Source organism: Poecilia latipinna, unplaced genomic scaffold, assembly GCF_001443285.1.
Source record: "Poecilia latipinna isolate Pla-1442-1.1 unplaced genomic scaffold, P_latipinna-1.0 Scaffold369, whole genome shotgun sequence".
NCBI lineage: Eukaryota > Metazoa > Chordata > Actinopteri > Cyprinodontiformes > Poeciliidae > Poecilia > Poecilia latipinna.
In genome coordinates, this window is record NW_015112985.1 from 41,834 (window position 1) to 58,295 (window position 16,462).

At 40.5% G+C, this 16,462-nt stretch overlaps 1 protein-coding gene and 1 long non-coding RNA gene across 3 annotated transcripts in view; one reads left to right on the plus strand and one right to left on the minus strand.

Moving 5' to 3' along the window:
• LOC106949882 (neuronal membrane glycoprotein M6-b) overlaps nucleotides 1-16,462 on the minus strand; it is a 33,782-nt gene that overhangs the window by 6,343 nt on the left and 10,977 nt on the right. Inside the window, exon 1 of one of the 2 annotated variants that reach the window (XM_015036421.1) lies at nucleotides 15,473-15,668. The exons of the other annotated variant lie outside the window; for it this stretch is intronic. Coding sequence (XP_014891907.1) covers nucleotides 15,473-15,542 — 70 coding nt within the window. The 5' untranslated portion in view covers nucleotides 15,543-15,668. Of the gene's footprint in view, nucleotides 1-15,472; nucleotides 15,669-16,462 lie in introns of those variants that run through there. 2 annotated transcript variants of the gene reach the window in all.
• Nucleotides 206-16,462, plus strand: part of LOC106949886 (uncharacterized) — a 44,176-nt gene continuing 27,919 nt past the window's right edge. The window contains exon 1 of the long non-coding RNA XR_001425485.1: nucleotides 206-2,234. This is a non-coding gene — a long non-coding RNA (uncharacterized LOC106949886). The remainder of the gene's footprint in view (nucleotides 2,235-16,462) is intronic.

Genomic DNA, 16,462 nt, shown 5'->3' on the forward strand with positions numbered 1-16,462 from the left:
ATGTCTTGTTTACAGTATGGTAACGATATTGGAAACAGCAAAAGTCATTTATGTTAATATGTTTGATTAACATAGCAGCTTAATTAAATAAAATTTACTGTAAACTTCTGAGAAACAAAACAAACAATGAAACTTCTACAGGTATGACGGATTTATAAGAAATCTGCTGAGTAAGCAGTATGTGACGTAACATCGATGTGCGCATGCGCATTACCACAAGGTATGCTGGATTTACGGGTATGACGACAGACAGTCAGACCCGCTGACGGCTTTTGTCAGCGTGGACCTTCATCGGTTCACTGTGACATCTGATGACAGAAGCGTAAAAAAAAATCAAATAAAAGTACAACTTCAAGATTAGCTTTCAGCATCAAACGCAACAGAAATCCTCAGAGAAAGTCTGGATTTAAATGTTGAGCCGCGGTAGAGTTGACGGCCTGCTGGCGGTTGCTATTGATGGGTTTAAAAGAGCCAGTTGATTTAAGCATCCCCAAGGGAAGCAATAGCAATCTATAACAACACTATACAAACTAAATGGAGATTTTTTTTCCCACAGTTATTATCACCCCTGCTAAAGACGGTAATTTGAATAAATGTATTAAATAGGGAATAAAATCTCTCTAATATTACTGATACTGCAAATATTGAATATTAGAATTTTTTTAAATATTTTTTTTACTTTAGTTGCTGATCTAAGACTTCCTGTTACTCCAGGGGGGAAATATTAAGTCAATAATATTTCAATAATATGGTCAATTTACTACTTTATTTGTTTTTTCTAAAACAAAAAGTTGTTCCGGCTCCCAGAGTGTAAGCGTAGTTTACATCAAACAGTTTTGATACATTTTTTCCACATCCAGATAAGAAGTCTGGTCAAAGTTGATTCAAGAAGTTTGGGTCATGATAAAAGCTCATCCTTAAATCTGAAGAAGCATCATCTTCCTCCAGCCTTACGTAACCCAGCGGAGGCCCTTTACATAACAGACCCAAATCCTATTAATGTTAATGAAGGAAGCGCGCTGGTGTAGGAGTCCAGCTGATGAAGCTGGACGGCTGGACCGAGAAGTGGGCCGCGGCCTCTCTGGCTCACCGGTCAGCACAGTGACGGGTCCTCAAATCTGCTCTGAAACATCACCCCTCATCGAGTAAAATTTGAGTGTTTTATTTTGAAACAAGACGAAAACAAAAGGAAATCCTTCCTTTTGAATGCAAATGAAGAATTTCCAACTTTATCTTCCGTCGTGGATGCGAGTAATCTGACAAGATGGGAGCCTTTTTAGGACAAATCCCACGCCTTCGTGCGAGCTATTTAAGGGGTTTATTGTTTCTGCTTTTAGCTCCGTCTTCTCTCCCCTGGTTCCACGCTGCTTCATGGATGAATTCACAGGTTCCTCTTGAACGACGGAGCCGACTCTCCCCTCTATCCGGTCCCTCCACCCCCCCGGCTACGACTGCCAGCCTCAGTTTAAAAGTGCGCTAATGGGAAGCAGACCGGCCGGAGTTGTCAGCTCCAGCCGGCCCTAATGGAAATCAATGGGCTATTCATTAGAGCAGAATTTAGGTGACACACCAAGGCTGGCCTATCTGCCTCGTTTTATACCTCGCTGCCTCTGTCTTCGCTCTACTGTCTCCTTTTCTTTGAAATATGGCTGCTTGTCGCCGTCGTGCTCTATTAAGCCAGCTGGAGTTAATCACAAAGGCACTATGTTACACTCCTGTTATGTTATGGTGTCATAGATCATTTTAAATAACTTTTGGCGGGTCCCCACTGAAGGATTTCACCTTTCTGTTCACGTTAGGAGGCAGAGTGGCCCAGAATTTGACAGCCGATAAGCGAAATTAGAGAGTATTGGGACAGTTTTCCCGCTTAAATGCCGACCTCAATTTGTGGCTGACAGCTAAGCGAAACTGTTCTTGCTTTCATCGCCTTTGCATGGGCAGCTCCGAAACAAAAGGGCGATAAAATGAGAAAGAAAACCATGAAAGAAGAGGGAATGTGCAGAACGACTCGGAACAAGTGAGGAGAAGGAGGTGAGAGGGGAAAAAGGCAGAGCGAGAAAAGGATGGGGAAAGCGTTTTCTTGGCCCCGGGGCCGGCGAACGACAGTTGCCATAGCAACGTGTTACCCACGACCCACTTCAGTCCCTCGCAGACGCTTCACTCCGCCTTCACGCGCGAGCACAACCCAAAGATTGGCGTGAAGCAGCAGCTGAAGCTGAAGCTGCGGAGTGGTGGTCGGTTCATCTATTCATGTTTTCTGATCTGATTCAAATCGAAATTATGTGAATGGAGAAAACATGAAACTTAAAAATATCAGCTTATGTCTCAGACTCAATCCTTTAGGTATCCTAGTTACATTTTATACCTTTAGTTTTATATATATATATATATATATATATATATATATATATATATATTCAGCTGAATGGATGTTTACAGTAAATATTTTTAGCAATATGTTTGCACATAATATGTTTTTACAGTTACTTTCTGATCACGTGGGGTCGACTTGTTCTTGGGTCAAGTATTTGGAACCATATTGTTTTTTTTTGTTGTTGTTGCCAGATCTTTGTTTTTAAATTTAGTTTGGTTCATAATTACAAAACCTGTCACAAGAATCGGCCTGCTTTCAGATTCCTGAGATTGAATGTGAGTCCTCTTTCCAACTTACTAATCATTTATGATAATAAATTCATAATTTTTCTATTTCTCATTGTAAATAGATCATAAAAGCTTTAATTCCTGCTTCCTTTTCTAACTAATAGACAGCTCTCTTTCCTGATTCTTCATCTTCATCCTTGTTTTTTCCCCACGTTCCCATTTTTCCGCCTTTATATTTAAATCTGTGCCTTCCTATTAGACTGGTGAGCGTACTCAGGCACTGTGACTGAATAAATAATGCCTCGCAGGCCGGAGATGCGCTTGCAAACAGAACCTGTCACCGATTGCTGACATCTTTTGTGATTACGCTTCGCATTCTGTCAATCACCCGACACCCACGGTATGAAATAATCCCTCAAATGCATGTCGCCTTACAAACTTCATTGTCAGAGGAATTGAATTTGGAGCATTTGTTAGAAAAAAAATGGCTTCCAAGTAAGTAGATGCACAGGAAAAAAAAAAAAAAGAAAAACTGGGTAAACAGTGTTATCAAGGCGCGGTGTCTGGATAATATTGGCTGAATAATGTGCTGTTTTTTCTGGCTACACAGATTTCATTGTTGTAATGCCTGCAAATCCTAAATACAGGATAAACTCAAACGATGAGGCGATTATTTCCACAGTTATGACTCTTCCTACTATCGTTCCAGTTAACATTGTAGTTCTTTGCTTTTATTTTAAAATATAATACATTAAAGTTTAACTTAAATTTATGTAGGAAGGAAGGATAATGAATGGGGAAAAAAATTACGTACATGGGGCACAAGAAGTAAAAGAAGAACAAAATGTGCAAACATTTTTCTATATTTTCCTAGACCTAGAAAATACTGGAAACAAATCTCCAAGGTTTAGGGACGGTAGAGGAATCCCGTTTAAATATCTTCCTCCAATCCAGATACGCAGCGCGATTATCTCCAACTGGTAGTGCGCGCAGTACCTCTGCCAGAAATAACAGCCTTAATAAAGCTTTCTGAATATTTCAGTGACCGATCTGGTCCCTTCCCAGACCCCCCCGCTGCCTGCGGCTCCATTCAGATCTCAGAAACACTGTATTCAATATGGTAATATCCTCAGAGTGCATCATGGGTAGATCCCCACGAGGGAAGAGGAGGACCTCGGAGTGGGAAACAGAGAACAAAAGGTGTGGGATAAATGGCTGCGTCACATCGAGATGAAAACAAGGTCCCATCTGCTTCACAGAGGCCGACCGCAGACACAACAACACAAAATCATTGACGCGAGCGCTGGAGATTTCACTTTAGGTCAGGGATAAACGTCCGTCTCAGACTTAATGACCATCACATAAAAAAGGAGCAAAAAAAAAAAAAATTAAGATAAATATACCAGAAATATATATATTTTTAACAAATGTTCACATCTGAACAGAGTTGTGTACATTTTGAGAGGCACTTTAGATTATAATATAAGATGCTTTCTTACGTGGCGATTGCCATGTAAGAAAGATGTCACAGTGTGACATCATCTCTGCTTCGAATATAAATAACTATTGAGAACTAATGACAGGAAGATCAGAAAGAAAATCGGTAATCAGCCACAAATGTCCCATTTGTTGATTTTTCAGAATTTCTCTTTAACCCTAAAAGGTTCAGTAGATAATTAGCTTCTTTTAACGCAGTATTTTGGACAAACTGTGTGCATTTCAGCTAGATGGAGTCCTATATTTCATATTTTAAGCCATAGAAATGTAGAAAATAAACAGGATTACAAATTCTGTANAAAAAAAAAATAAAATAAATATATATATATATATATATATATATATATATATATATATATTCTGAAGATGTCACAAACCTGTCAAAGCGGTTTTCCAAACACATAATGTTGGTAATGTTTTCAATAATGGTGGCTGAGGCTTAAGAGAATATAGCCATCACTGTTCTCAAAATGTTGTTGTTTTTCATTCTTTTTTTTTTTTTTGTTCTATTTTGTGGCAACACGAAACTGACCCTAATCTGCTGTTTGTGAGAAACCCGCTGCTGTTTATGCAGTGTTATGCAGGTCAGAGGGCCAGCATGTGGCCAGGCGTAACCGAGATTGATGGCCGGAATGTGCCTTTAAATCCCGTTCGCGAATCTCTGCGTGGGGATCAATACACTTATGCTGCAGATTAGAGAAATATTTCTTGCTAATGCTGTTTTACATCTAAATTAGCACACATTTGTGTGTTTTTAATAGACTGGAAAACCCACTGAATCAAGCAATTACCATCCTGCCTAGATCACAGAGTCCCTTTTTTCAGTTAAATGAGTCAATTAATTGAACTGAAAACTATGTATGGCACTAATACTGTTAAAAACAACTCATTACCAGTGGCAAAAACTAGATAAAATATCAGAAATATTAGGAAACAAGCACCTGGCTTGAAAACCATTTGCTTATAAAAACCCTGCAATACAATCCCAAGTACAAAGCAAAGAGCAGAGGCAACACTTTTAGTCCCACCAAAATGTAAAATGGCCCCTCTGGCTACAAGTGCTGTGCTTTAGTGGTTACACAACCAACTTGGCTAATGTCACTTTTTCTCCAAGAAGTCAAAGAAGTCATCTCTTTCTTCCACCCCTCCTCCCAGTTCTCCCGATGAGATTATGGAGATTTGGTTTCCAGCTGCAGATGAGCACTTTGTATGTGAGAGTGTGTGTGTGAAGTGTGTGGCCTAAACCACAATGTGAGTGTGTGCACAAAGTCTGTTGTTTGGTAGCACAAAGCCGCTCCCTGCGGAGGCTTCCTTATGATTACAGAAACACAGCAATGCTCCGAAATCTAGGAAAAAAAAATGTAGAAAATGCTTCTGGTTTGTGTTCAGGAGATTGTGATTTCTGTTGTGTATTGGCAATATGTATATTTCCAATGCATAGTCCTGCAACGTTTCCACATTGATTTAAGTACATACTTGTAAACAAAGTGACATTGAAGATTACATAAGTCGTCTAATGGAGTTTAGACCGGTTTGTACACAAACAGACTTGGTGACTGGCATCGTTTAACTCATAGTCCTCTACTTTAGGTCAATCATCCTTCTTATAAGCGACTCTCCAACTTATTCTGGGGGATCCTACGGCCTTCATTGGCAAACTTAGTCTTTTTCTTATCAGGGCTACCAGGAAGCTACCTGATCGAACCGTTTTGCAGCTGTCCAATCACCTCCCTGAGATGATTGATCTTTTGAAGGCTGAGTCTAGCCACTCTATAGAGAAAGCTTGTTGGAGTCGCTTGTGTCCAGAGTCTTGTTCTTTCAGTCATAATTCAGAATGTACACAGTTGGGTGCATCAACAGCTTTGCTTTCTAGCTCAGCTCTTTCATCGTCACAATAAATTGTGATAGCAGTGGCTAAATTACTGCAGACCAGGCGACCCGATGTGTTTATCCATCTCCCATTCAATGACCAAGGCACTACAGCATATTTCAACACCAGTCAGTAGGCCTTGTTGACTCCACATTGCTGAATGGTCTCAGATTGGCTCACCTGAAACCTGTTTTTCTGTTTTTATATTCTACTTTGGCTAAGATAGCAAAATGGGGCAAAACCAAACAAAACAAAGAAATACAGCACCGTAATATTCAGAGCACACTACACATCCCGCACAGTGACTCATCAACGTCCATTTCAGCCAGTGATGTCAAGTGTTAATCAGCATCAGGCATTTTATGGGCTCTGGGTGAGAGCAGCAGATTGGGCATCAGTAGGTGATGGAAGACGGCCAGATGAGGCTGGCATTAGTCAGGAACAAGACCTGCTGGGCCAACCTGCCACTTGCTGCTATTCATATACCAACGGTAGACTCCACTGCAGCGTAATCTCGCACACGTTAGAGATGCCATTCTTATGGCAGGCGAGAAGTGTTAGCTTCCTGTAGTCTGACCGCAGTGATTGCATGTCAAACTCCTGAAATGTGTTTGGTTTACAGGCTGAATGGGCGAGTTTGGTTTGATATAAGGCTGCAGCTGTTTGCCAGTCTGCCTGGATCAGATGTGAAAAGTCTGTTTTTACCCATCAGTTTCAGTGTTGGACACCATTCCTTGTGATTAGTTTAATTTTCCATTACAGGTTTTATATATATATATTTTTTTAATTATTATATAAAAAAGAGAAATGTTAAACAGGGCTGCAGGGTTCTGCACTGGTTGGCACTGTTGCCTAGCAGCAAGAAGGTCCTTGTTTCCAAATCAAGGCTCTTTCTCCGTTTATCCATCCAGTTCTATCTATTCATCCATTCATTCATCCATATTTTCCATGTAAAGCCTGACAACAGTGGAAATATTGCCATGAATTTATTGTAAATGTTTATTTATATTCAGCATTTTGAGTAAAAAGACTAAAAATGGAGCAAGAACTCTAAAAATGTCAAGAGTTTGACATTAAAACCATATGAACAGAAGCAGTTCAGATGGTGAACTGTTCTAAACATATAAAAGTTTAGATTCTTTTGTATGTTCTTTATTCATTTTAAACCTTTCACCAAAGAGCATTCAACTTTATTCAGCTCAAGTACAAAACACTGCATTGTTTCACCCTCGCTACTTCTGTCAAACGTAATTGGGACCCAGATTGATGGAAAGGGCAGTAGGTAAGAGACAGCGGCTAAAAGTAGTTGTTCTGTACTGCATTTGAGATAAATACGGTCAATCATGACACCTGAGATGAATCCAAAGGCGGTTCAGATAGAAGTGAGATCTGCTATGTTGCTGCAAATCCTTTTCTCTGCTCACGCGAACAGAAAAATGATGGCGCTGAGAGGACAGGAAGAGCTAAATACAAACACAGCGGCATACCGCACGGCTCTCCACACATGTTTGCGCAAAAATAAGCCTGTTTTTTTTTTTGTTTTTCCTTTTTTTCCTTTTCGGTGCAAGCGAAGCACTCCCAGAGACATTCCCCTCAACCACTCCTGGTCACTGACACGTAAACAAATGCAAGCGCACATACCGACGGTAAACCTACACAAACACACGCGTGTCCAGATGGAGGCTGACAGCATGCTCTGGGCAAATGGCTTCAAAACGAGGAACACATGAGCCTCTCTCTGTGTGACGGCTTTCACATGCTTCCACAGCCTCACACACCTCCGGGGGCGAGGGGGGGAGAGCGGAGAGACGGGTGAGGGTGATGATGGCGGGACTGGGTAGGAGCAATGCGAGAAACAAAGGAGGGATGGTAAAAATTAGGCCTGCAACTAATTAATCTTTCATTTATTCTGACGATTAGTTGTTTCATTGGATAAAAAAAACTGGCTAATTCTGCAGATTTTTCATTTCTGCGTCTGACGTACAATAATAACCATACACTAAAAGATGCAAATAAATAATTAAATTCCTTTTTAAATGAAAAGATAAACATTTTATTGCCTAAAATAACAGCATTCCTTTTAGAGAATGCTTGGTTATTTTTAGCAAAGGGTGCAGCTAAGGAAATAGTTTTAACATCAACATGTGAAAAGCTTTCTGCTTGACTTGGGCATCAATACAGTGTAGCGCTGATTGACTAATCAATAATTAGAAAGCAGAAGGTGCTTAAAAATATGTATTTTTTATGTAATTTGATCTAGATGGAGCTAAAACTGTCACTTGAGGAGTACTTGGTAGAAAATATTTATAAACTAAGATTTGTTTAACTCTGAAATGCAAAATGAATACTTTTCTTAGATGTTTTTGACTTGTCTACTCATCCAAGAATTCTACGAATGGCCTTTTTTTTTAGTCTGCATACTCCACTTGACGATTAATCGATTATTTCAATTATCGATTTATCGCGATTAATCCAATTAATCATTTCAGCCATAATAAGAATATCATATCACAACCATATTGTTAGAGAATTCAACTCAATGAAAACATTTGTTTTCATCCTCTATTTGCGAGGAAAATGTGTTATGCATTTGCAGCGATTTCACTGATGGCAAAGGGAAATTTGGTTTTCCAAGTATCAACAAAATTTCAGCTTGTGAAGGTGAATCATTTCTACAGTAAGGTCGGGAAGGCCGGGGAAGGAAACCCGGCATTGCCCAAATGTCAGCAGCCACCAGGGAGAGAGGGACGGCTCCTCTCTATGATCATCAAATGGGAGCTGGCCTTTAGATTCTGGCCCTCGGCCCACGCCCAGCTGGACACTCACTGACCTTTTTTTTTTTTTTTTTTTGTTTTGTCTGATAATGCTGACGTGTATATATATATAAAAAAAACTCATTTCAGAGGTGACAAACCTCCACACTGAAATCTTTGAAAGGTTTTATCCCACTCTGTAGTGTTCATACTGATTATTTCATCTCTAAGGCAGATGGAGTTTACACTCAGATTCACAAAACTAACCTCCGAGAATGACTTTTTGCTAATTTCTCTGGTGCAAGTTAAACTCACTTCATTGAAAAATGTCATATACATCCTGTCCCTTTTTAGAGGATTCACTTCATGTTTATTTTATACTGCAAATTAGATTCAAAACCCTTAGAAATATGCTTTTGCTATAGGTTTCCACTGGTTTTCCATTTCTATGGGATAAAAAATGAATAATGAGATGCCGGACTACTACAGTCAGCTGGCAAAAAAAGGTAATTAAAACAGTAGTTTTCTTCTGTTATTATAGGTAATGTTACTATAACTCTAACATTTTATGTTTAAATTATTTTAATAGCAGCTGAAAGCTGTCCCGTTTGATGCCGTATCATTGTATTTTTATATCGTCAGAATCTCATCGCAAACTCAACAAATCCTTTTATCAAAACCATTTGTAAAATTCAGCAATAACTGAGATTAATAGAAGTCACCTGAAACCACTGTTATTCTGCTGAGCAGATGGAGCTGAAAGAATGAAAACAGCTGAAGCCGACATCGAGTTGGTACGGCACATTGTGACATAAAAACAAAAATAGATGCCAATATAGTTTTGCGAATGGGGTTCAAAAATGGCCTGAATTTACTAAAAATACCCGCGGAAACAGCCTGGAAACAAGAAACATCTGCAGTCCAAACTGAAAGTGCGTCCAAACATGTTTCACTTAAAGGCTTCCAGGCCCAGCTCCTCTCCGTCTGCCAACACTGCACCTAAAAACATCTTAAAGGAATAAAGCTCTTCAAAGCTCTCGCTGAATATCCCTGACATTATTAAAGATAACAAATAAACCCGCAGCTCTGATTTTAAGCATTACCCCAGTAGCGGATTCTGCTGCTCCAAACAGAAAATGCAACAAAACATGCAACCTTCCAGACGATGATGTAATGTGTTACGGTTCTGATCCGAGCATCATAACGAAGGGACAGCGGCGTTATGTAAGAGCAGGCTCTAACAGGCCGCTCAGTTACTGCAAATTTAAGCACCCTGCTTCAGGAAATCGTGTTTAAAGCAAAGTAAAATCATGACGGTGTGTGAGTTGTCCAATCAAATAGAGTCAGACTAATTAAAGCAGGTAATTATGAGAGCTGATGATGCCTCATTATCACACAGTACCCCTGTGTGCCAGCAGATTACAGCATGAAATCAGGCACAACAATCAATCTACGCCCACTGACGCTGTTCCTCTGTACCGGCTATAATCCGTAAAGTTTTTACTAATCTATAACAGTTTTTTTTAAATTATTATTCTGTGTTCATCGTAGAATCATTGAGTTTCGACCGAGACAATTTATAAAGCTGTGAGCTGCACTGACAGGAAGCTACAACACAGATGCTAACTTTAGCATAGCCTTAGCGACTTTTTGCACCAGAAGGCCTTCATCATGACATTAGTTTGACTTGATATAATATTTTATCCCACAAACTGCATGAAACTGTGAGATCATGCAGTATTCATGATCCTGCTGCCGTGGTGATTATCTATTTATTTAGTCACCTCTCGAGACTTGCTTTTCTTCAAGTGGGTGGATTATTTTTGCTAGTTTAGAACGCTGTAAGCTTTTTGAAAATGACTGCTTGTTTATTAATTTATGGTCAGCTTGAATCTCTAGACGGTTAAGCTGACGGTATTTCTTTTTGTCCCTTTTTAGATTCCTGACTGTAGACAATGATTGGACAATGACTACTGTCAGATATACCATTTCTTGTTTCCAGTTGGAACTGAACTCTGTGAAGTTAGCAATTGGGTTTGAGAATTTTTTTTTTAAGTGTGATGTGGGCAAACATTCCTATGTGATGCCACTGGGTAGTTTCTGTGAAGTAAAGACACAGGACCAGAGTCAAGAATCAAAACACAAACATGGCCACCTTTTAAGATTTAGATGGATACAGAATTTGGTTCACTGTATATTTTTAGAAGTTAAAGTTGCAAACTTGGTTATTTTTCGGCCTTGTTACTAGTTCAATTCTGTGATCCAAAGAGAGGAAGTCATCCAAAAGAGCTAAACAGATATTGATGCCAGATCGAACAGATATTGTGCTCAATCTGCTGAGAAAAGAAAAGGTACACGCAGAACTATGTCCAGACACCCGGTCCGGCTTATAGAACAGAGATGGAACAAACAAAACCTAATCAAAGCAAGGCTTGTTTCATCAGTTTCTTTATGGTTGTCTTGCAGTAGATGACAACAATTTGGATGGATAAATGGATGGAACATTTATCCATCCAAATCTATCCTGGTAATGTCGGGAAAGAAAACACAATTTCACACAATTTTGCAGTGTTTCCGTTAAATATGGAATGCAATTAAAATCACATCTGAGTAAGTTTGTTAGCACAGTTAATCATCATAAAACATGCCACACCATCATCCTCCTTCTACTTCCTGTCATCTTCTTCGCAGTTTCCGCCAGCAGCAATGTCTGGTTGTCAGTCACGTGACTCTGTGGTGCGAAAAAAGTGTTTCCATTGTGGTTTTGTGGAATACACGGATTTCAATACGGCTGAAAAACCACCTCAGCCTAGCGACTGGATCGAGCTTCGCTATTCACTTTGACACAAAATACTGTGTTTTTCTTTTTGATATTGTGAGAGCTCAATATATATTTACTTGCATGAATCTTGCCTAATTTCCCATGCATATCGAGACGCACCACTCCGTCTGTGGGCTGTGCAGAATATATACCCAGCAGCTCTTCATTATGCATCTGGAAGTAGTCGCTGCTCTCTGGCACTCGCCTGCACAAGCTCCTTAAGTGACAGCTCTCGCCTTCTTGGCCCCCACTGCAAATCTCCAGCTTCTTAACGAATGCTGCAAGCTTGGTCGCAGTCCAGATGTCAAATGACTGCACCAACAACATGCAACCTTCGAAAATCTCTCACAGTCTTTTTCTCATTTTTGCATTTGAACACACCTGGGGGCACAGCAGAAGCCAAACTGGGTGAAATAAACTCCCTGCTTCCATGGAAAAACTGTGATTAAGGAAATGAAAGGCCTAATAGTTAGCTATAAATACCATTGTCCTCCTGCCCTGCTATCTTCAGGGGCTTTTCAACAGGCTCACCTCCACTGTCAAATGAAGTTGCATGATTACAGGCTGGTATTGGACTGTAGTCGGTGCATCGCTGCTTTGCCTCAGGAGAGGATGATGTAAAGTCTCACTGCTGAGGGACACCCAACTCGCCTGCACCTTACGTCACAGACAAGACTGTGACCCAGCAGTATGACTGGGCCAAGAGCCAAACCCTGCAGCATGAACCTCACATATTTTCACAGGAGATCTTAATATTGACCACCGATATCAGCAGACGTTAGCGACCACAGTCTATGAATACCTGAAATCGGTGAATGCTTGAGAACTGATCTAGAAATGCTTATTTCTACCTATTTTACAGTTCAAACACCAAATATACCTTGATATGAATTAATGCGAGCAGTGGAAACCGTCCGCTTAAGATAATATCTACAGTTTTCCTTACTGCTTTTCATTAGCCAATCGTCACCAAGGAGAATATATGGCAAACCTGGATTGGCTGCTTTTCAAACACCAGCCAATAATATCAGGTAACATTGTTTCTTGGTGTGTTTCAAAGCTGCATTTTCTTTAGAGTATTAAAGATATGCTCTGCACATAATCAGTAATATCTAGACTGAGAATTTAAACATTAAGTTACTGCCTGACTGACAGTTAATAATAATAACACATCAAATTCATACAGCAGTTTTAACATTCAGACACTTTACAAGGGAAAATAAAAAAAATATATATTAACATAATTTATTTGTTGTCACCTTAACTTCTGGCCACACTGGAAACTGATATTTAGTGAAAATGAAGTTTTTTTTGTTGCATTTGCACATCTTGTCCTCATAATTTTTTTTGTGGTTGTTTTTTTTTGTGAGAGAAACAAAATGATATATTTTTGAAATTGCTTTGTAAAATATAGATTTTTAAAAACTCAATTCGCAGTGCATCCATGTGGACTGGATAGTCGGAGAGAATTAAAAACAGTAGCACAGACGGTCACTTTTTATGCTAGAAGCCACGTATGTTGGACTTTTTTCACCTGATGACCATGTTGTTGCCACCTGCTGGTGTGGAATAGTACAACACTCGTCAAAGAATATCTACTTAAGAAACAAGACATATAAAGTACATGGCAACATGGCACGCCATATGTTGCAAATATAATCGTAATATTGGTTTGTTCAACATTTATATGTCACACAGTGTATTTTGAAAGAAATTATTGATCTTTGTTATATTTTAAAGCAAAGGATGCCCATATGTGATACAGGTGATATTGGCCAACATGCTACATGTCTGAGACTCATATCTTCATTGCCATATCGAGATTACTGTCAAAAATACAGCCCTGTCCAACCAATTTTCCATGTACCTCACAAGCCAGAACGGACATGTGGGAACTAAAACACACCCAAGCACACCATGTTCCAGTTGCAAGTTGGAAAACCAGTTTCATTGCACACACTTGCTGACCACAGTGATAATTGTCGGTGTATTCAAACACTAAAGGAAAATGTTCATCAAGTAAGGTGAAGAGAACTAGCAGAAGTGCTAACAAATAGAGATTCTAATGTGTTTCTTAAGTAAGCAGCCATGTTGGATTGGTGAGAAACATCCAGCTTTCCACCTCTGAATATTGACTTTTGAAGGCGTTCCGGTTAGAAATCTGCTTTTGGTCAGCTGAAGGATTTATCCTCCGGTCCACAAAATTCAAGTAGAGGTGATGACCAGTTTTGTAGTTCCTGGAGCCGTTTGCCACATGAAGTTTTGAATCCACCATAATCTACACAAACGAAGTGTAGATGCCTCTGATGGATAATATCCACCAGCAGAAGTGCTTTGTTATTATAGATTGATCAGAAGTCAAAATCAGACCAATTCTACAGTCAGCTCGTCCAAATAGGGATAAAAACGGAAAGAAATTAAAATTTAAAAAAGTATGTTGAAATCTATGCATTTAAGAGACTGATTATATGAAAATAACTTTCTAAAAAAGATAAATACACCAATATGTGACGGAAATAAGGGCATAAATTGATGGAAGAGATATTTTGTTTTACTTAAAACAAAACTGTGATTAAGTGGAGTAAAAAATGAAGATAATTCACTTATTTGTGCAGGGTGCGAACAAAACCTTAGTAAACTGGGAATAATGGAAGGAAATTGGGTTAAATCACCACCTACAGGCCTGGCATGGTTACTACAACAATTTTTTTTTTCTCTCTGTAGGCATTAATGTTTTTATGGTGATGTTTTTAGAAAGAACAAATAAAAAAAATGCTGTTTGTCTCTGACCAGCATTCTCCAAGCATGAAATGTGACTTTAGCTCACCAAAACAAACTCCATCCCCCAGGCCTGCATCCTCTTGAATCCGGCCTTGGCTGTGCACTCATACATTTTAAGGCTTACTTTAACCACAGTAAAGAGTTTTTTTGAACTATAAAGCCACAATAGGCTTCCAAACAAATCAGTCACATCCACTCTGTGTGGCCTTGAATCCGCCAACGCACAAAGACACGCCTACACACCGCACCGTGTAACAGGAGCAACAGTTTGGGTGTGATTTTCAATTTTAATGCAATTTATGAAAAAACAAAAAACAAAACAGGATCATATTTGGACTTTTGTGCACACGTGCAATGACCTATTTCATGAATATGAAACATTAACTGAGGGATCAGGGGCTTCATTAACATGCATGTCTATGGGGGCTTGCAAATGATCGACACAGCCGACACTCTGCGCCAAGAGCGCCGCTGCTCCTTTTATTTTTCCAGCGACTGCAAGTGATCCTTGCTGTCGCGCAAAAAAAAAGTAAAAAAAGAAAAGAAAAGAAAGAAAGAAACATCTTCTGTTACAGCGTGCCGCATCAATCACGCCGCTGACAGATCAACCCCAGAGCCCCCGCCGATAATCATGGAAGCGGCTGCAGGAGGCGGGAGGATCCACCTGGAGGAGAACAATGCCGCCGCGCACGGAGCGCAGCGCAGCGCCGCGCACGGCAGCGGCGCCGCCTCTGCCTTTATCAGCCGCTCATTAGGCACAAAATAAGCTCATGATGGTGCAGCAGCGCAAACGCAAATTAGCATTAACGCACGCTCCGTAAAACTCCCCGCTCGACCATTCTGAATACCTTCCTCTGCCCAACACAAACCCATCAACCCACCCTCCACCTCTCGCTCCTCGGTCCGCCCCAGAATCGCGCAACAAACGTGAAAAATACCTGCAAACACCGCGAGGATTATCTTCTATTTCTACCCGCCAGCACTGGCACTTAAATGCCCCGAAATGATAACAAAACCCCGGCGCAATTGTGTCGCCGTAGCAAGTAGGTTAAACCGCTCAGGGTTGGCGCAGACGCAAAGAAAAAAACAAAACAAAAAAAAAAAAAAAAACGGAGGTGAGGGAGAAAAGGCGCAGATGATAGCGCGTACCTTTGCTCTCCTGCCCCTCGTCCTGGGTCTCCTCGGCGTTGGACTCCATGGCCGGCTTTGTCCCATCCATTATTTCACGCGGAATGTGGCCTCCTGGTGCTCGCGCTCAAACCTTCACAGCGTTAACAGTGGAGCCTGTCCTGGTGACTTGATTCTCCCTCACGCACCCCCCCTCTCTTGTTCCCCTCCCTGTTTCAGCTTAGCTCTCTCTCTCTCTCTCATGCACACACTCTCTCTCTTTCTCTCATGCACACACACTCACTCTCTTTCTCTTTATCTATGTATATTAACAATCCAGCTTCAGAATGCAAAGGCGATGACAGACAGGATTTATTTCACCCATGCAGATTAGTTCCCCCAGCCAAAAGATGATTGCAGATTAGCCTCCAAATGCACCTTGATGATTATGCTTCATTTCCACTTAATAAATAAATAAATAAATAATAATAATAATAAAAAACAGTTTTCCGTCAGCAGCTGCATGCCCGCCTGCAGCTGATTGCTCTTATTATTTCATCCTCATTCAACATGGAAGGACAGGATGTTCAGGGTATGCAAATATGCAAACTCACGGGTAACCAGGCATGAATACTCTGGACTGCACAGAGCCACACATGCAGAAGAAGGCGCTCGCCGCCCCCTCTCCATCTGGTGAGAAACTGAGAGTACAGCAGGAAGGGATGCAATGTGCAGGGGAAGAAAAAAAAGAGAAGTGCAAAGACTGGCGACGGCTGAGTTTGTGTAAGCTCAACTCTCTGAAAGTTGCTGTTCTCCAGCTCCCATTGTGCAAACCGCTGCCACTTAAGTTGATTTCAGCTTTGATTGGATTATTCTGCGACCAATCAGAGCCCCTGAGCCGGTGAAACGGCCATGTGCCCTGCTTCACTTAAGAGAGGGTTCCTTTGTTTGTCTCCGAGGTTCGCCCGCCAATTGGCCCGCGACGCAATCCAATAAAAACCCAAAGCAAGGTGAGGGAACGCGGCCTTGAAG